This window comes from Pseudophryne corroboree, chromosome 8 (assembly GCF_028390025.1).
Source record: "Pseudophryne corroboree isolate aPseCor3 chromosome 8, aPseCor3.hap2, whole genome shotgun sequence".
NCBI lineage: Eukaryota > Metazoa > Chordata > Amphibia > Anura > Myobatrachidae > Pseudophryne > Pseudophryne corroboree.
The window spans coordinates 242,820,806-242,841,716 of NC_086451.1; the positions used below are offsets into that span (position 1 = coordinate 242,820,806).

The 20,911-nt window shown below is 48.7% G+C and overlaps 1 protein-coding gene across 2 annotated transcripts in view; it reads left to right on the forward strand.

Moving 5' to 3' along the window:
• Window positions 1–20,911, forward strand: part of NONO (non-POU domain containing octamer binding) — a 72,952-nt gene that overhangs the window by 37,895 nt on the left and 14,146 nt on the right. For both annotated transcript variants that reach the window (XM_063937147.1, XM_063937148.1), the window contains exon 7: window positions 15,431–15,515. In XM_063937147.1, the coding sequence (XP_063793217.1) occupies window positions 15,431–15,515 (85 nt within the window). The remainder of the gene's footprint in view (window positions 1–15,430; window positions 15,516–20,911) is intronic.

Sequence of the window (20,911 nt, forward strand, 5' to 3'; positions counted from 1 at the left end):
TTGCCAGAGGCAGGGGCAGAGGAAAGAAGCTGCACAACACAGCTAGTTCCCAGGAACAGAAGTCCTCCCCGGTCTCTACAAAATCCACCGCATGACGTTGGGGCTCCACAGGCGGAGCTAGGCCCGGTGGGGGCACGTCTTTGAAATTTCAGCCACAAGTGGGTTCACTCCCAGTTGGATCCCTGGGCAATAGATATTGTGTCTCAGGGATACAAGCTGGAATTTGAGGAGATGCCCCCTCACCGATACCTCAAATCGGCCCTGCCAGCTTCCCCCCACGAGAGGGAAATAGTGTTAACTGCATATCACAAATTGTATCTTCAACAGGTGGTGGTCAAGGTTCCTCTCCTTCAGCAGGGAAGGGGTTGTTATTATTAGACCATGTTTGTAGTCCCAAAACCGGACGGTTCGGTCAGACCCATACTGAATTTAAAATCCCTGAACATATACCTGAAAAGGTTCAAGTTCAAGATGGAATCGCTGAGAGCTGTCATCGCAAGCCTGGAAGGGGGGGATTTTATGGTGTCTCTGGACATAAAGGATGCATACCTTCATGTCCCCATTTATCCACCTCATCAGGCGTACCTCTGGTTTGTGGTACAGGATTGTCATAACCAATTTCAGACGTTGCCGTTTGATCTCTCCACGGCACCGAGAATAATTACCAAGGTAATGGCGGAAATGATGGTACTCCTGCGGAAGCAAGGAGTCACAATTATCCCATACTTGGACGATCTTCTCATAAAAGCGAGATCAAGAGAGCAGTTGCTGATCAGTGTAGCACCTTCTCTGGAAGTGTTACGGCAACACGGCTGGATTCTAAATATTCCAAAGTCGCGGTTGGTTCCTACGACTCGTCTGCCTTTCCTGGGTATGATTCTAGATACAGACCAGAAAAGGGTTTATCTCCCGATGGATAAAGTTCAGGAACTCATGACACTGGTCAGGAACCTATTAAAACCAAAACAGGTGTCAGTGCATCACTGCACTCGTGTCCTGGGAAAGATGGTGGCATCATACGAGGCCACTCCCTTCGGCAGGTTCCATGCGAGGACTTTTCAATGGGACTTACCGGACAAGTGGTCCGGATCACATCTTCAGATGCATCGGTAATCACCCTATCCCCCAGGGCCAGGGTGTCACTCCTGTGGTGGCTGCAGAGCGCTCACCTTCTCGAGGGCCGCAGATTCGGCATTCAGGACTTGGTCCTGGTGACCACGGACGCAAGCCTCAGAGGTTGGGGTGCAGTCACACACGGAAGAAAACTTGCCTTCACATCAACATCCTGGAACTAAGGCCCATATACAACGCCCTACGTCAAGCAGAGACCCTGCTTCGCGACCAACCGGTTCTGATTCAGTCGGACAACAACACCGCAGTGGCTCATGTAAACCGCCAAGGCGGCACAAGGAGCAGAGTGGCGATGGCGGAAGCTGCCAGAATTCTTCACTGGGCGGAGAATCACGTAAGCGCACTGTCAGCAGTGGACATCTGGGAAGCAGACTTCCTCAGCAGACACTAACTCCACCCGGGAGAGTGGGGACTTCATCAGGAAGTCTTCGTGCAGATTATAAATCGATGGGAATTGCCACAGGTGGACATGATGGCATCCCGACTCAACAAAAAGCTACAGAGGTATTGCGCCAGGTCAAGAGACCGTCAGGCGATGGCTGTAGACGCCCTGGTGACACCGTGGGTGTTCCAGTCGGTCTATGTATTTCCTCCTCTTCCTCTCATACCCAAGGTGCTGAGGATAATAAGAAAAAGAGCAGTGAGAACAATACTCATTGTTCCAGGTTGGCCACGAAGGACTCTGTATCCAGATCTGCAAGAACTGCTCACAGAGGACCCGTGGCCTCTTCCTCTAAGACAGGACTTGTTGCAACAAGGGCCCTGTCTGTTCCAAGACTTACCGCGGCTGCGTTTGACGCCATGGCGGTTGAACGCCGAATCCTAGCAGAGAAAGGCATTCCGGATGAGGTCATTCCTACGCTGATGCAGGCTAGGAAGGACGTGACAGCTCAACATTATCACCGTATATGGCGAAAATATGTTGCTTGGTGTGAGGCCAGGAATGCTCCTATGGAGGAGTTCCAGCTGGGCCGTTTCCTTCACTTCCTACAGTCCGGAGAGAATTTGGGCCTAAAATTGGGTTCCATTAAGGTCCAGATTTCGGCCCGATCCATTTTCTTTCAAAAGGAGTTGGCTTCTCTACCTGAAGTTCAGACGTTTGTAAAGGGAGTGCTGCATATTCAGCCCCCTTTTGTGCCTCCAGTGGCACCTTGGGATCTTAACGTGGTGTTGAGTTTCCTGAAATCCCACTGGTTTGAACCACTTAAAACGGTGGAGTTGAAATATCTCACGTGGAAGGTGGTCATGCTATTAGCCTTGGCTTTGGCTATGCGTGTGTCAGAGTTGGCGGCTTTGTCACATAAAAGCCCCTATCTGGTTTTCCATGCGGATAGAGCAGAATTGTGGACCCGTTCACAATTTCTGCCGAAAGTGGTTTCATCCTTTCATATAATCGAACCTATTGTGGTGCCTGTGGCTACTACTGACTTGGAGGATTCCGAGTTGCTTGATGTGGTCAGGGCTTTGAAGGTTTATGTAGCCAGAACGGCTAGGGTCAGAAAAACAGATTCTTAGTTTATCCTGTATGCTTTCAACAAGCTTGGTGCTCCTGCTTCAAAGCAAACTATTGCTCGCTGGATCTGTAACACGATTCAGCAGGCTCATTCTGCGGCTGGATTGCCGCTGCCAAAATCAGTTAAGGCCCATTCCACTAGGAAGGTGAGCTCTTCTTGGGCGGCTGCCCGAGGGGTCTCGGCATTACAGCTTTGCCGAGCGGCTACTTGGTCAGGTTCAAACACTTTTTTGGAAAGGTCTACAAATTTGATACCCTGGCTGAGGAGGACCTCATGTTTGCTCAATCGGTGCTGCAGAGTCACCCGCACTCTCCCGCCCGTTTGGGAGCTGTGGTATAATCCCCATGGTCCTTACGGAGTCCCCAGCATCCACTAGGACGTTAGAGAAAATAAGATTTTACTCACCGGTAAATCTATTTCTCATCGTCCGTAGTGGATGCTGGGCGCCCGTCCCAAGTGCGGAATTCTTATGCAATACTTGTAGATAGTTATTGCTTCAATAAGGGTTATATTATGGTTGCATCAGGGTTGACCTGATGCTCTGTTGTTGTTCATACTGTTAACTGGGTAAGTTTATCACAAGTTATACGGTGTGATTGGTGTGGCCTTTCCTTGTACTGTCAGCTCTTCTGGGCACAGTTTCTCTAACTGAGGTCTGGAGGAGGGGCATAGAGGGAGGAGCCAGAGCACACCAGAACCTAAATTCTTTCTTAAAGTGCCCATGTCTCCTGCAGAGCCCATCTATCCCCATGATCCTTACGGAGTCCCCAGCATCCACTACGGACTACAAGAAATAGATTTACCGGTAAGTAAAATCTTATTTTCTCCTAGTCCGTAGTGGATACTGGGTGCCCGCCTCAGTGCTTCGTTCCTGCTTACCTGTGTAAGTATTTGGTTGGATCGGCGTTGCGGTCCAGTTACGTTGTTGGGATAGCGGCGCTCTCCTGGTTAGGTTGGTGTTGCAATCCTCTGTTCTGGTTAGCGCCCTCCTTTCATTTATGTGTTTGCTTGTTGCCTCACCGCTGTTGTATTGTTTCTTCTCTCATGTTATGTCTGTCTCCTCAGGCACAGTTTTCCAAGACTGAGGAGGGGCATAGAGGGGAGGAGCCAACACTCACTCACACACACACACACTCACTCATTCACTCTCTAAAGGTTTTAAAGTGCCAGGTTCCAGTGGACCCGATCTATACCCCCATGGTACTAAGTACAAGACCACAGTATCCACTACGGACTAGGAGAAAAGGATTTACCAGTAGGTATTAAATTCCTATTTAGTCCCTGCCAAGCTCCATTCTATTTTGCTTACAGCATCCGACAAATGTTGGAGGTCATGCGGAAAGGTGGGCACATTTTAACATATTTGGAGGACCTGTCCCTCTAGTCTTCTATATTTGAACAAAGTTCACAAAGTGATCCATCAAGCCCTTGGCATTGATGTTGCTTTAGAACCTATGAACGACTTACTTAATGCCACGTTTCCAAAGCCAAGGATAAACTAATCACCCATATTTGTAATGCCGCTAAGTCCCTAATGGCTAATCATTGAAAGAACCACGGCCCACCACCAATGGCAAAAATTTATTTTATTGCTTCCATGGAATATATTAATAGCTTCTAAAATAACTACTGGTAAATACCACACCGTCTGGTCTCCATGTTTCCAATCCCAAGCTCTTCCTATTCCTGGACTCCGTTGATTTCCCTCCCCCTCCCTTTCCTTTCTTTGACACTTTATCAGTGACTTCTTTTCTTTTTCATCCACTAGGGGTCACTGGAGTACTCTTGGGGATATGGACGGCCTCCATAGGAACAGGGCACTGAATATTTAAATTTAGAACACTCCACCCCTCCATATACCAGAGTAACTCAGTGTTTTCTCTTTCATCCACTAGGGGACACTGGAGTTCCTTAGACATTAGGGGTGTGAAGCTTGCAACCAGAGGTGTGGCACAATCTAAATCAGTATTGTCTGCACAGCCGGTTCCTCCCCCTTGACATCCCTCCTCCCTCAGTTTTGAAAATTGTGCTAGGAGGTAGCACATGGAGCTATGAGCTCCTGACTAAAACATTTGGTAGCTGCGTCCACCTAATAAAAGGGAGACAAGGCTGACTTATATAGAGAGACAAAGATCCCTATTGAAGGGACCTGCATCTCTCATCTGGAAAATCCTCATCTAAAACAGAGTGAGTACTGTTTTTTTACGAAGGGCCCTGTTAGGTTTCTTAGTTTCCTTCCTTGCCCTATTAATTAAACATTACAAGAGTTCCCCTGGTTTCTAATCCCACTTTAGATACAGTTAACTGGTGGGCTTATGCTACACAGCGGCAGCGATCTCGGTCTCCCTTTTCTAGAGTGAGATTCTATGCTGAGAGCTCAAGTTCTCCTGACGCGCCGGGGGAAACTTCTGCGCACTAAACTCTTATCGCCGCTACGGGACTTAGTGAGAGATGTCCCGTAGCGCGTACAGGCAGGAGAGGTCAGACGCCGCAAGAGCTCGGCTGAGCGCTGCGGCGGGCGGTCCCAGAGTGCGGGACGGAGCGGAGTGCAGAGAGAGTGTGAGGCTGGCTGGGACTACAGGTTTGCAGACACTCACCTGGTAGACGATCAGCGCACCTCCCCATAGCATAGCACAGAAGGCTGGAAGGCGCACTTTAGTTTATGAAGCGACTAATAATTTTTAATGTCGGCCATTTTACTTTTTACTCCTGGCGCCATTCTAAGGGGAGGATATAAACCCTCTCTCTAGTATTGACATCGAGCATTTTTTAGTGTAGCTGTAGCTCCCTCTGCTGGTAGAAAGTTATATATATATATATATATATATATATATATATATATATATATATATATATATATATATATATATATATATATATATATATATATATATATATATTTATTATTATTATTATTTTCCTGAACAATTTAATTATATTACTATTTACATTTTCAAAGGAATTCTATGCAAAGATCCTGAAGAAAATACTAGGAAGCACGTGGACAACCTCACCATCGTAGCTGAGTTACAGTTCGGGCTGTGGAGGTTGCAAAATGGCTGATGAATTATTATTATTATTTTTTTTTTTATTTATTTAGTTTTGGTTTTGTCATTTTCCCTCCTTGTACATATTGAAGGGATAAGTTTGCCAGCCGGTTCCAATACCTTCGCTTCCGTCTTCCCTCAGTCTTTCTCTTCCTAGTTTAAAAGGTGAAAGCGCTGCGTAATACCCTAGTACGGGGTTTAAATAGCATGTCTAAAGCACCAACCAAGACTTCCAAGACCTGCTATGTTTGTGCGAAGTGAAACAAAAAGAGCTTGAGGGTTGGCAGCTCCGGGGTGTGCGACTCCTGCTTGGACAAGGACGCTCCACCTAGGAGCAGTGCTCCGCCTAGGTCATGGGAAGACAACCTGGCAAATAGAATCTCACAGGAGATGGCGGAATCCCGCAGACAGCAATCAGAATGGGCTACGGGCTTCTCTAAGACGATGGAGGAATTTCTCATCAAGTTAACGCCGCGAGCACATGCAGAGACGAATGTGCGCAAGGCAGTTAAGACCTCTTCCTATCATAACCGAACCAGACGAGGAAGGAGATCCTCTCATTGATACGGAGGAAGGTGAGTTAATGGAATCTACCCTGGGCGCCGATTTTCCAGAAGTAGACACGGCACTCTCGGGTATTGAGTCTTTGATTGAAGCGGTGAAAGAGATCCTTGACTTCAAGGCGGAAGACGTCAAGGAACCAGAAGAATTCGATTTATTCTAATCCCAGAAGCCGCGTTCTGCGGTGTTTCCCATTCCTAAATCCCTCCAATCTCAGATGGAGGAGGCTTGGAAACAGCCGGACAAACGCTTTCAATTTCCAAAGAGGTTTCAAGCAACTTATCCCCTACCCAAGGGTGTCATGGATAAGTGGGAGACTCCACCTGTAGTGGATGCTTCCCTAGGAAGGTTATCGAAGAAGACAATATTGCCGATACCTAATGTGACGACTTTAAAGGATGTGTCAGATAGGAAGGTGGACACTACTTTAAAGTCAATATTCATGGCAGCAGGTGCAGCACAGAGACCTGCGATCGTATGTGCTTGGGTAAACAAGTCCATGGGCGCGTGGTCTGGGTGTATTGTACAAGCTATTGAGGAGGAAAATAGCTTGGAAGAGATTACCCAACTGGCGTACCACATTCGTGAGTCTGCTTCATACTTGTGTCAAGCCTCACAGGATCTTAGCAGAATAGCTTCGCGCATCTCCGCTTCGGCTATATCGGCTAGACTGATTTTATGGCTCAGAATGGCAAGGCGACTCTGACACCAAGAAGGCGGTGGAATCTATCCCGTTTGGGGGAGAAATGCTTTTCGGTGTTGCGTTGGATAAGTGGATTTCGCGGGCTACAGCAGGAAAATCTACTTTTCTGCCTACTCCATATACGAGAGCCGTTCCACAGACTAAAAGAGGATATTCGGGACCGGCATTTAATTCATTTAGATCGCGGTCCCTTCGAGGACGAGGTTTTGGTACACAAGTCCGTGGAGGCAGAGGTAGAGGCCGCGCACAGGCAGCAGCCAGACAACAGGTTAAACCTGTTGACAAGACCGTGGCATGACGGTCTTCTGGCCCACCTGGGATCCCCCTTGGTGGGCGCCCGTCTGGAAGGTTTTCGGGACATATGTACAGTCACCTCTCCAGATCCTTGGATCAACGACATAATCTCCCAGGGGTACAGACTGGATTTTCAACAGAGACCTCAGTCAGTTTTTTACAACGGGTCTGCCTCAATGCCCTCAGAAGGCAGAAGCGCTACTGACAGCCATCCAAAAAAAAATTATTGCGGTCATTACTACAGTTCCTGCCTCTCAGAGGAACGGGTTTTTATTCCAGTCTGTATGTTGTGCCAAAGCCAGACTGAACGGTCAGGCCGATCCTCAATTTAAAAGTTTTAAACTAGTTTCTAAAGATATACAGCTTCAAGATGGAATCAATCCAGTCGGTCATTGCAGGTCTGGAACAGGGTGAATTCATGGTGTCCATGAATATAAAGGATGCATACCTGCATATTCCAATTTGGGCTCCCCACCAAGCTTACCTAATGTTTGCACTGGTGAGGGATCATTACCAATTCAGAGCCCTGCCATTTGGTCTATCGTCGGTGCCGAGGATCTTCACAAAGATAATGGCAATCATGGTTGCGGGGTTGAGAATGGTGGGAGTCACGATCATACCCTATCTAGACGATCTTCTGATCAAGGCCTCCTCTCAAGAGAAGCTGATCAAAGATGTTCAGACGTCTCACCGATTTCTCGTTCAACACGGCTGGATTGTGAACTTCCAGAAATCCAACCTCACTCCGACTCAACGAATTCAATTCCTTGGTCTCATCTTGGACACGGTACAGTTAAAGATTTTTCTGCCAGAATCCAAGATCAGGGATATACAGAGGTTAGTAGATCAAGTACTAGGGACACCATCGGTGTCTCTGCGCCTCTGTGTACAATTTCTCGGAAAAATGGTGGCATCGTTCGAAGCTCTCCAGTACGGCAGGCTTCATTCACGACCGTTCCAGATGAACCTCCTTGCTCAGGGAGCCGGTTCACACTGGCTTCTTCATCGCCGGATCCGACTTCAACCACACGTACGAGTCTCCTTGATTTGGTGGTCGTTGCACAAGAATCTCGCAGCAGGTAAGAGATTCGGGATATGGAATTGGAAAATCCTGACAACGGACGCCAGCCTCAGAGGTTGGGGTGCCGTCTTCGAGGACCATCCGTTTCAGGGACGATGGAGATTGCCCATCAACATTCTCGAACTAAGAGCAGTTTACAATGCACTTCTCCTCGACGAAGACTTAGTCAGGAATCACTACGTGAGGGTACAGTCGGACAATGTCACAACGACGGCTTGCATAAACCGTCAGGGAGGAACAAGGAGCAGAATGGCAAGATATTGGTATGAGCGGAAAGGCGAAACGTCATACTATCAACTGTGTTCATTCCAGGTGTGGAGAACTGGGAAGCAGATTATCTCAGTCGACAGGACATGCACCCAGGAGAGTGGTGCCTGCATCCACGGATTTTCATCATGGTAGTGAGTGATGGGGGTCTTCCTCAAGTGGACCTCATGGCGTCTCGGCAGAACCGTCAGCTGCCCCGTTGTGTCCAGAACAAGGGATCCGGCAGCAGAAGGAGTGGACGCATTGACGCTTCCTTGGGGGTACGAAAGGTTTACATCTTTCCACCGTTCCCACTCATTCCCAGGGTTCTGAAGAGGCTGAAACGAGAGCGAGTATGGGCGATTCTAATCGCACCAGATTAGCCACGCAGGAGTTGGTACTCTGATATACAAGGCTTGTTAGCGGACAAACCGTGGCGGTTACCTCCAGAGAGAGGACCTGCTATCTCAAGGCCCGTTTCTACATGTGGACCTGAACAGGCTGCGTTTAACGGCGTGGTTATTGAGACCAGGATCTTGAGGAACAGAGGGATACCTAGAACAGCTATTCCTACGATGATTGCAGCTCGAAAATCGGTCACCGCCGGGGCATGACTACAGAATTTGGAAGAAGTACATCGACTGGTGTAAGGAACTGGTGGATGGAATTCGACGAACTTCCACTTATCCAGACTTTTACTTTTCCTTCAGGCCGGCCTAGAGTTAGGTCTGCGGCTGGGATCTCTGAAGGTTCAAGTGTCGACTCTTTCCATCCTTTTTCAACAGCGGTTCGCATTCTTGCCAGAGGTTCAAACCTTTTTACAGGGGGTTCTGAGGATAAGGCCCCCTTTTCGTCCTCCCACTGCACCATGGGATCTAAATTTGGTGTTAGATTTAAAAAAAAAAAATCGCCACTGTTTGAGCCGTTAGCGAGAACAGACCTGAAATATCTCTCTTGGAAGGTAACGTTGTTGCTGGCCTTGGCTTCGGCTGGGCGGGTTTCTGAGTTAGGAGCCTTATTGTGTAAGAGTCCTTTTTTATTTAATTATTTTTCATGAGGATCGGGCGGAACTCCGTACAAGAGCAGATTTCCTTCCTAAGGTTGTTTCAGGGTTTCATGTAAACCAGCAAATTGTGGTCCCATCTTTCCATTGTCTCGCAGATGGGGACGTGTCCTTGGTTGTTGCCCGAGCTTTGCGGGTGTACGTACACGTTACGTCATCCTTCAGGAAGTCGGACAATTTGTTTGTCCTTTTATATGGGCCAAAGAAGGTTTGGCCGGTTTCTAAGCAGTCTGTCTCGATGGATTAGACTTGCCATTCGGCAAGCTTATAGTTCCTGTGGTAAACAGGTTCTGGTACAGACGGGTGCTCATACCACCCGATCGGTGGGTGCCTCCGGGGCGGCTGCCAGAGGTATTTCCACTACTTAACTTTGCAGAGCGGCGATGTGGTCCTCAGCCCACACGTTCGCGAAAGTTTACAAGTTTGATACCTTTGCGTCTGAAGTTTCTAAGTTCGGACGTTTGGTTTTGCAGGTCGCCGACAGCACTCCCTCCCTGGGGGATAATTTTGGGACGTCCCCTACTGTATAGGACTCCAGTGTCCCCTAGTGGATGAAAGAGAAAAGAGGATTTTTGTACTTACCGATAAATCCATTTCTCTGAATCCTCTAGGGGACACTGGACGCCCGCCTCGGTGCTGTCAACCTGCTGTGTTAAAAGTTCTTGTTTAAACAGTTCGTACAAACAGCGTTGGTTTTTCGGTTAAGAGTTTCTTGGATGCTGTTTGCTATGTTGTACGGTTCGGTTCCTCGCCAGGTGCTCTAGTATCATGTCCTATTCTCTGTCAAATTTTCCAAACTGAGGGAGGAGGGATGTGAAGGGGGAGGAACCGGCTGTGCAGACAATGCTAATTTTAGATTGTGCCACACCTCCGGTTGCAAGCTTCACACCCCTACTGTATAGGACTCCAGTGTCCCCTAGAAGATTCAGAGAAATGGCTTTATCGGTAAGTACCAAAATCCTCTTTTCTCCTTCATCCACTAGGGGCCACTGGAGCGTAGTTACAATGGGGAAATAGTAGGCAGTAATTGGGAGCTGGCACTTTAAAATTCTAACACTGTGGCTAGCTCCTCCCCTACTATCTCCCCTCCAAGCCAGTCTTAGTGCCCGAGGGAGCTGGTTCACTTGGGTTTTAGCTGAAGAATTTTTTCTTTTTCTTTTTCTTTCTTACACAGACTGACTGCTCTGCCACTGCCAGTCTGCACCGCGGGAGCTGCCGGCGGGGTCCTATCGCAGCTGCGTGCGGCTTGGGATGGGCCTCGGCTGAGGGAGACACTGAGCTCTCCGGAGTTGGCCGGACACCGCTGCATGCGGTGCGTGTCGGGCCGCTCCACCAGCAGAAGATTCCGGCAGCAGGGCAGCGGTAAGTCTCAAAAGTTAATATTTTTTCTTCATACATATCCCTTTCCCCCTTCCAAAAGGCAGGGTCAGGGATAGTGCAAGCTGCTACAAGCAGCTTTGGCGTGTCGGTCCTCAATAAAAGAGTACCCTCCTCACAGCCATACAGACATCCTGCAGGAAGGCTGGCTGGCGCTTACAGAGATGCCCCGTCGGAGCGTCACCACAGGAGTCCAGGTATGTTGGTCGGAACTCCAATGTGTTTTTTCCTGTTTCGGAGTCTCTTAAAATGTTAGTAGAAACACGACAGACTCCAGATAAACTGTTTTCTATACCTCGCAGATTTAAGTCTAGTTACCCGTTTCCAGACTCTGTGACATGTACATGGGAGAATCCACCAATAGTTGATTCGTCAGTGTTGAAACTTACAAACAAATTAACCATACCAGTGCCAGCTACTACTACGCTTAAAGACCCTTCAGATCGCAAAATAGAAACTATGCTAAAGTCCATGTATGTAGCAGCAGGAGTGCTGCTGAGACCTGGCTTGGTTGGCATCTGGGTCACTAAGGCGCTCATAGTATGGATAACAGAACTCAAGTCTGCCCTACATGACGAACACCTTATACTTCTTGCTGATCAAATGTGTGAGGCTGCGGAGTATCTATGTACAGCTTCTACTGACGTCTGTCAGCTCACTTCTCGCATTTCATCGTCACTGGTTACAGTACGACGAGCTCTCTGGCTGCGTTCTTGGCAAGCGGAGGCAGAGGTCAAAAGAGGTATAGAGGCGTTAAATTACGGTGGCGAGAAGTTGTTTGGTCCTGAATTGGACAAATGGATTTCTGAGGCCACGGTAGGAAAGTCGGTTTTCTTACCATTGCCTCCACCGGTACCAAGACTGAGGTACTCTGGACCTGCGTTCAAATCCTTTAGACCTCAGTCCTTTTGCGGACGTGGCAGAGGAACAGCCACGCCTGGTAGACGGGGTCGTGGACGTAGTTTCCAACAAACCAACAGAAGTCGTCCGGACGCTAAGGTCACCGACAAGCCAGTGGCATGACTGGCTACCAGCCCATCTCGGTTCTCCGATTGTGGGAGCACGCCTTCAGACGTTCTATTTTGCGTGGTTCCAGACATCCGCAGATGGGTGGATCAGCTATTTAGTGTTAAGAGGTTACAAAATAGAGTTTGACTGTCTTCCGCCACTGCTGTTTTTCAAGACAGTCCTACCTCTCTCGGACGACAAGAGGGCGGTTCTGCAAATTGCCATTCAGTCCCTACTGGATTCAGCAGTTTTGATTCCGGTCCCTGTACACCAACAGGGTCAGGGTTATTATTCCAGTCTGTTTGTGGTACCGAAGCCGGATGGCTCAGTCAGGCCAATATTGAACTTAAAGGGTCTCAATCGGTACGTAACTTACTACAGATTCAAGATGGAATCTCTTCGCTCAGTGATTGCAGGTTTAGAGCCAAAGGAATTCATGATTGCGCTAGATCTCAAGGATGCGTACTTACACATTCCGATTTGGCAGCCTCATCAGAGGTTCTTGCAGTTTGCAATACGCCAGAACCATTTACCAGTTTCAGGCTCTACCGTTTGGCCTTTCTTCAGCACCTCGGGTATTCACCAAAGTGATGTCTGTGATGATGGCTCATCTCAGATCCCTGGGAGTGACAATAGTTCCGTATTTAGATCTGCTCATCAAAGCCCCGTCTCAACAGATGCTTCTCCAACTTGCGCTGCTAACGTACAATGTACTGGTTCACCACTATTGGATTGTTAACTTCAAGAAATCACATCATCTTTCAAGTTATTCCGTCTTTTGTTATTTCTACAGACGGGGTTAGATGGACGACTGCGTTTATCTACACTGAAGGTGCAGGTATCTGCGTTGTCGATTTATTTTCAAAGACGATTGGCTCTATTGCCGTCGGTACACACTTTTCTACAAGGTGTCCTCAGAGTACAGCCTCCATTCATTCCACCTACAGCGCCATGGGACTTGAATCTGGTTTTAGATTTCTTACAGTCTTCATATTTTTAACCCTTGCAGCAAGTGGATATAAAGTTACTCACTTGGAAAAAAAATTTCTTCTAGCCTTAGCTTCGGCAAGGCGCGTTTCAGATTTGGGTTCCTTGTCATGCAAGCCACCGTATTTGGTGTTTCATGATGACAGAGCGGAACTTTGGACGAATCCCGCTTTCTTACCAAAGGTAGTGTCGTCTTTTCACATCAATCAACCAATAGTAGTTCCTGTGTTAACAGCACTTTCTGGAACTCTGGATGTGGTACGCGCATTACGCGTTTATGTATCCAGAACGTCTACAGTTCGTAAGACGGATACGTTGTTTGTTCTCTATGATGCTGCCAAGATGGGTTGGCCAGCTTCTAAGCAGACAGGGAGGTGGTCCGGGCAGCGATTCAAAAATTGTGTCTGCAGAGGGTCATTGTTCCCGTCCCAGCGGGGGGAGGGGTTCTACTCTAGCCTCTTTGTGGTGCCGAAACCGGACGGTTCGGTCAGACCAATTCTAAATCTAAAATCCCTCAATCCATACTTGAAAGTGTTCAAGATGGAATCCCTTTGATCAGTGATTGCCAGCCTGGAGGGTTGAGCGCCAGATCTTAGCTCGTAAGGGTATTCCCAGGGAGGTCATTCCAACTCTCATTAAGGCTAGGAAGGAGGTTACGGCGAAACACTATCATCGTATTTGGAGGAAGTATGTTTCCTGGTGTGAGGCTAAAGGGGCTCCTGCGGAGGTTTTTCACTTGGGTCGTTTTCTCCACTTTTTACAGGCGGGCGTAGATGCAGGCCTGAAATTGGGTTCCATCAAAGTGCAGATTTCGGCTTTATCTGTTTTCTTTCAAAAAGAATTAGCTGCCCTCCCGGAGATTCATACCTTTGTGAAAGGAGTAATGCATATCAATCCTCCGTTTGTACCTCCTGTAGCTCCATGGGACCTTGATGTCGTCTTACGGTTTCTCATGTCTTCCTGGTTTGAACCTTTGCGTAAGGTTGAGTTGCAGTTTCTCACTTGGAAGTTGGTATGCTTTTGGCGGCTTTATCTCATAAGAGCCCGTACTTTATTTTTCATTCGGATAGGGTGGAATTGAGGACTCGTCAACAATTTCTACCGAAGGTGGTTTCTTCATTTCACATTAACCAACCTATTGTGTTTCCGGTGGCTACGGAAACGGTGGCGATTCCGAAACCTCTAGATGTTGTAAGAGCGTTGAAAATCTACGTCTCTAGGACAGCTGTTACTAGGAAGACTGAGGCGTTTTGTTTTGTATGCTGCCAACAGGATTGGTCATCCCGCTTCAAAAGAGACTATTGCACGCTGGATTTGTAGTACGATCCAGCAGGCTCATTCTTCGGTCGGACTACCGGTACCGAAGTCTGTAAAAGCCCATTCTACCAGGAAAGTGGGTTTATCTTGGGCGGCTGCCCGGGGCGTTTTGGCGTTACAACTTTGCCGAGCGGCTACTTGGTCGGGTTCTAACACGTTCGCTAAGTTCTATAAATTTGATACCCTGGCCGATGGGACATGGCGTTTGCTCAGTCGGTGCTGCAGAGTCATCCACACTCTCCCGCCCGTTCTGGAGCTTTGGTATAATCCCCATGGTCCTTTTGGAGTCCCGAGCATCCTCTAGGACGTAAGCGAAAATAGGATTTTGGTACTTAACGATAAATCCTTTTCTCCTAGTCCGTAGAGGATGCTGGGCGCCCGTCCCTGTTGCGGACTATTACTTGCAGTGTTTTTTCTTGCTGGTTAATTTAGTTTATACACGGGTTGTGTATTGGTTTGTTGCAGCTTGTTGCTGGCATTAATGTATACTGTTATCTGGTTTGAGGTTATTCCGGTTGTACGGTATGTTTATGGTGTGGGCTGGTAGTTTGGTAGCCCTTAGTTAAAACAAAAATCTTTCCTTGAAATGTCTGTCTCTCCTGGGCACAGTTCCTATAACTGGGGTCTGGAGAAGGGGCATAGAGGGAGGAGCCAGTTCACACCCAGATTAAGTCCTTTTTAGTGTGCCCAAGCTCCTGCGGATCCCGTCTATACCCCATGGTCCTTTTGGAGTCCCCAGCATCCTCTACGGACTAGGAGAAAAGGATTTATCAGTAAGTACCAAAATCCTATTTTTATTTTTTTATTTTTTTTATTTTTTTTTTTGTCCTGAAGTGCTTCAGTCAAGCAGCTTGAAGCCATAAAGAGAGAATTGTTTCCTCCCCTCACTGCCCCTCTTCTGCAGGTTAGCGACACACTGTAGAGTTTAAATATTAAGTACCAAAATCCTAAATGGAGCTCTATATGCCCATGGTCCAGTGATCCCCCCCAATTAGATGAATAAGAAATGTGTTACAGGCAATGCATTTGGGCATGGGAATTACAGCTCCTTTTTAAACAATCCTAAAAAAAAATGTTTTATTTTTTTATTTATCTTTTCAGATCTAATGAGGCGACAGGAGGAGTTGCACAGATTGGAGGAGTTACACAACCAAGATGTACAGAAACGCAAACAGCTGGAGCTCAGGTAAGACAGCTGCTTTGAGATTTGGTTACAACTGCGGCTGCGTAGAGCACGGGACTGATGAGGGCGCGCGGCAGTCAGACAGTGACTGAGTCACTGTCACTCATGCTGCTGCATTCCGCACTGGATACTACAGGCTCCTCTGACAGGGGAGCCTTCACAAGACTTCCGGTCTCTGGCAGCCCTGAGCACACAGCCCTCCCTCCCATGCCTGGGAAAAGGGAGTGGGACACAGTGCAGCATCTAAACGAGCTGGAGCTGCCCTGTAGCACAGAAGAGATGTAGAAGGTATGTTTCTCTACCTGGCCAACAGCTCCCCCTGTACAACACGTGTATGTCAGTGTGCCCATATACAATCTGTGTGTATGTCAGTGTGCCCATATACAATCTGTGCGCGTGCCCCTGGTCCCTCTACAGTGTGTGTGCGCGCCCCTGGTCCCTATACAGTGTGTGTGTGCCCCTGGTCCCTATACAGTGTGTGTGTGTGTGTGTGTGTGTGTGTGTGTGTGTGTGTGTGCCCCTGGTCCCTATACAGTGTGTGTGTGTGCCCCTGGTCCCTATACAGTGTGTGTGTGTGCCCCTGGTCCCTATACAGTGTGTGTGTGTGCCCCTGGTCCCTATACAGTGTGTGTGTGTGCCCCTGGTCCCTATACAGTGTGTGTGTGTGTGTGTGCCCCTGGTCCCTATACAGTGTGTGTGTGTGTGTGTGTGTGTGTGTGTGTGTGCCCCTGGTCCCTATACAGTGTGTGTGTGTGTGCCCCTGGTCCCTATACAGTGTGTGTGTGCCCCTGGTCCCTATACAGTGTGTGTGTGTGCCCCTGGTCCCTATACAGTGTGTGTGTGTGCCCCTGGTCCCTATACAGTGTGTGTGTGTGCCCCTGGTCCCTATACAGTGTGTGTGTGTGCCCCTGGTCCCTATACAGTGTGTGTGTGTGCCCCTGGTCCCTATACAGTGTGTGTGTGTGCCCCTGGTCCCTATACAGTGTGTGTGTGTGCCCCTGGTCCCTATACAGTGTGTGTGTGTGCCCCTGGTCCCTATACAGTGTGTGTGTGTGCCCCTGGTCCCTATACAGTGTGTGTGTGTGCCCCTGGTCCCTATACAGTGTGTGTGTGTGCCCCTGGTCCCTATACAGTGTGTGTGTGTGTGCCCCTGGTCCCTATACAGTGTGTGTGTGTGTGCCCCTGGTCCCTATACAGTGTGTGTGTGTGTGCCCCTGGTCCCTATACAGTGTGTGTGCCCCTGGTCCCTATACAGTGTGTGTGTGCCCCTGGTCCCTATACAGTGTGTGTGTGTGTGTGCCCCTGGTCCCTATACAGTGTGTGTGTGTGCCCCTGGTCCCTATACAGTGTGTGTGTGTGCCCCTGGTCCCTATACAGTGTGTGTGTGTGCCCCTGGTCCCTATACAGTGTGTGTGTGTGCCCCTGGTCCCTATACAGTGTGTGTGTGTGCCCCTGGTCCCTATACAGTGTGTGTGTGTGCCCCTGGTCCCTATACTGTGTGTGTGCCCCTGGTCCCTATACTGTGTGTGTGTGTGTGTGTGTGTGTGTGTGTGTGCCCCTGGTCCCTATGCAGTGTGTGCGCCCACACTAACTCACACACTCCGGTCACTGTAGGGTGCGGGGGGAGCCTGGGCAGCAGTTGATACCTCCTGGCGAAAGCAGCATATAGACAGTTGGACACTGTTATATGCATGAGCCCCCACCGCCGCTGAGGGGGCGGGGCCTTCTTCCTCAGCACTCACCAGCGACATTTTCCTTCCACAGCTCAGCTGAGAGGAAGCTCCCCAGGCTCTCCCCTGCAGAATCACGGTAGAAGGGTAAAAAAAGAGGGTGGGGCACATAAATTTAGGCGCATTAATCACAATACAGCAGCTGCTGGGTAAACACTAAGTTAGTGTTATTCCTGGGTCATATAGCGCTGGGGTGTGTGCTGGCATACTCTCTCTCTGTCTCTCCAAAAGGCCTTGTGGGGGTCCTGTCCTCATTTAGAGCTTCCCCTGTGTGTGTGGTGTCGGTACGCGTGTGTCGACATGTTTGACGAAGAGGGCTATGTGGAGGCAGAGCAAGTGCAGTTGAGGGACGTGTCGCCACCGACTGTGCCGACACCTGATTGGATGGATATGTGGAAAGGTGTTAAATGATAATGTGAACTCCTTACATAAAAGGTTGGATAAAGCTGATACCTTGGGCCAGTCAGGAGTTCAACCCATGCCTGATCCTACAGCGCAGATGCCCTCAGGGTCTCAAAAGCGCCCACTATCCAAAATGGTTGACACAGATGTCGACACGGATTCTAACTCCAGTGTCGACGACGATTATGCAAAATTGCAACCTAAAATGACAAAAGCTATCCGCTACATGATTGTAGCGATGAAGGATGTTTTACACATATCAGAGGTAAACCCTGTCCCTGACAAGAGGGTTTATATGTATGGGGAGAAAAAGCAAGAGGTGACTTTTTTCCCCCCTTCACATGAGTTGAATGAGTTATGTGAAAGAGCGTGGGATTCCGCTGATAAGAAAGTCCTGATTTCCAAAAGGTTACTAATGGCGTACCCTTTCCCGCCCGCGGACAGGGTGCGCTGGGAATCCTCCCCTAGGGTAGATAAAGCTCTCACACGCTTATCTAAGAAGGTGGCCCTGCCGTCACAGGAAACGGCCGCCCTAAAGGATCCTGCAGATAGAAAGCAGGAAAGTATCCTGAAATCTGTTTATACACATTCAGGGACTCTACTGAGGCCGGCAATTGCGTCGGCTTGGATGTGTAGTGCTGTAGCAGCGTGGACAGATAATCTGTCTGAGGAAATGGATACTTTGGACAGGGATACCATTATGCTGACCCTGGGGCATATAAAAGACTCTGTCCTATATATGAGGGATGCCCAGAGGGACATTTGCCTACTGGGCTCTAGAATTAATGCAATGTCAATTTCTCTAACGTCCTAGTGGATGCTGGGGACTCCGTCAGGACCATGGGGAATAGCGGCTCCGCAGGAGACAGGGCACAAAAAGTAAGCTTTTAGGATCACATGGTGTGTACTGGCTCCTCCCCCTATGACCCTCCTCCAAGCCTCAGTTAGGTTTTTGTGCCCGTCCGAGCAGGGTGCAATCTAGGTGGCTCTCTTAAAGAGTTGCTTAGAAAAAGTTTTTAGGTTCTTTATTTTCAGTGAGTCCTGCTGGCAATAGGCTCACTGCATCGAGGGACTTAGGGGAGAGAAGTGAACTCACCTGCGTGCAGGATGGATTGGCTTCTTAGGCTACTGGACACCATTAGCTCCAGAGGGAGTCGGAACACAGGTCTCGCCCTGGGGTTCGTCCCGGAGCCGCGCCGCCGACCCCCCTTGCAGATGCTGAAGATTGAAGAGGTCCGGAACCAGGCGGCAGAAGACTTTCAGTCTTCATCAGGTAGCGCACAGCACTGCAGCTGTGCGCCATTGTTGTCAGCACACTTCACACAGCGGTCACGGAGGGTGCAGGGCGCGGGGGGGGGGGCGCCCTGGGCAGCAATGTATAATACCTGTATGGCGAAAAATACATCACATATAGCCCTTGAGGCTATATGGATGTATTTAACCCCTGCCAGATATCACAGACTCCGGAGAAGAAGCCCGCCGAAAAGGGGGCGGGACCTATTCTCCTCAGCACACAGCGCCATTTTCCCTCACAGAAATGCTGGTGGGAAGGCTCCCATGCTCTCCCCTGCACTGCACTACAGAAACAGGGTTAAAACAGAGAGGGGGGGCACTGATTTGGCGATATGAATATATATTAAAATGCTATAAGGGAGGAACACTTATATAAAGGTTGTCCCTGTATAATTATAGCGTTTTGGTGTGTGCTGGCAAACTCTCCCTCTGTCTCCCCAAAGGGCTAGTGGGTCCTGTCCTCTATCAGAGCATTCCCTATGTGTGTGCTGTATGTCGGTACGTGTGTGTCGACATGTATGAGGAAAATGTTGGTGAGGAGGCGGAGCAAATTGCCTGTAATGGTGATGTCACTCTCTAGGGAGTCGACACCGGAATGGATGGCTTATTTATGGAATTACGTGATAATGTCAACACGCTGCAAGCCGGTTGACGACATGAGACGGCCGGCGAACAAATTAGTACCTGTCCAGGCGTCTCAAACACCGTCAGGGGCTGTAAAACGCCCATTTACCTCAGTCAGTCGACACAGACCCAGACACGGACACTGATTTCAGTGTCGACGGTGAAGAAACAAACGTATTTTCCTTTAGGGCCACACGTTAAGGGCAATGAAGGAGGTGTTACATATTTCTGATACTACAAGTACCACAAAAAAGGGTATTATGTGGGATGTGAAAAAACTACCTGTAGTTTTTCCTGAATCAGATAAATTAAATGAAGTGTGTGATGATGCGTGGGTTTCCCCCGATAGAAAATTATTGGCGGTATACCTTTTCCCGCCAGAAGTTAGGGCGCGTTGGGAAACACCCCTTAGGGTGGATAAGGCGCTCACATGCTTATCAGAAAAAGTGGCGGTACCATCTACAGATAGGGCCGTACTTAAGGAGCCAGCTGATAGGAGGCTGGAAAATATCCTAAAAAGTATACACACACATGCTGGTGTTATACTGCGACCAGCGATCGCCTCAGCCTGGATGTGCAGAGCTGAGGTGGCTTGGTCGGATTCCCTGACTAAAAATATTGATACCCTTGACAGGGACAGTATTTTATTGACTATAGAGCATTTAAAGGATGCATTTCTATATATGCGAGATGCGCAGAGGGATATTTGCACTCTGGCATCAAGAGTAAATGCGATGTCCATATCTGCAAGAAGATGTTTATGGACACGACAGTGGTCAGGTGATGCAGATTCCAAACGGCACAAAGATGTATTGCCGTATAAAGGGGAGGAATTATTTGGGGTCGGTCCATGGGACCTGGTGGCCACGGCAACTGCTGGAAAATCCACCGTTTTTTACCCTAAGTCACATCTCTGCAGAAAAAGACACCGTCTTTTCAGCCTCAGTCCTTTCGTCCCTATAAGAGTCATATCTGCCCAGGGATAGAGGAAAGGGAAGAAGACTGCAGCAGGCAGCCCATTCCCAGGAACAGAAGCTCTCCACCGCTTCTACCAAGTTCTCAGCATGACGCTGGGACCGTACAGGACCCCTGGATCCTACAAGTAGTATCCAAGGGGTACAGATTGGAATGTCGAGACGTTTCCCCCTCGCAGGTTCCTGTAGTCTGCTGTACCAATGTCTCCCTCCGACAGGGAGGCAGTATTGAAAACAATTCACAAGCTGTATTCCCAGCAGGTGATAATAAAATTACCCCTCCTACAACAAGGAAAGGGGTATTATTCCACACTATATGGTGGTACTGAAGCCAGAAGGCTAGGTGAGACCTATTCTAAATCTGAAATATTTGAAC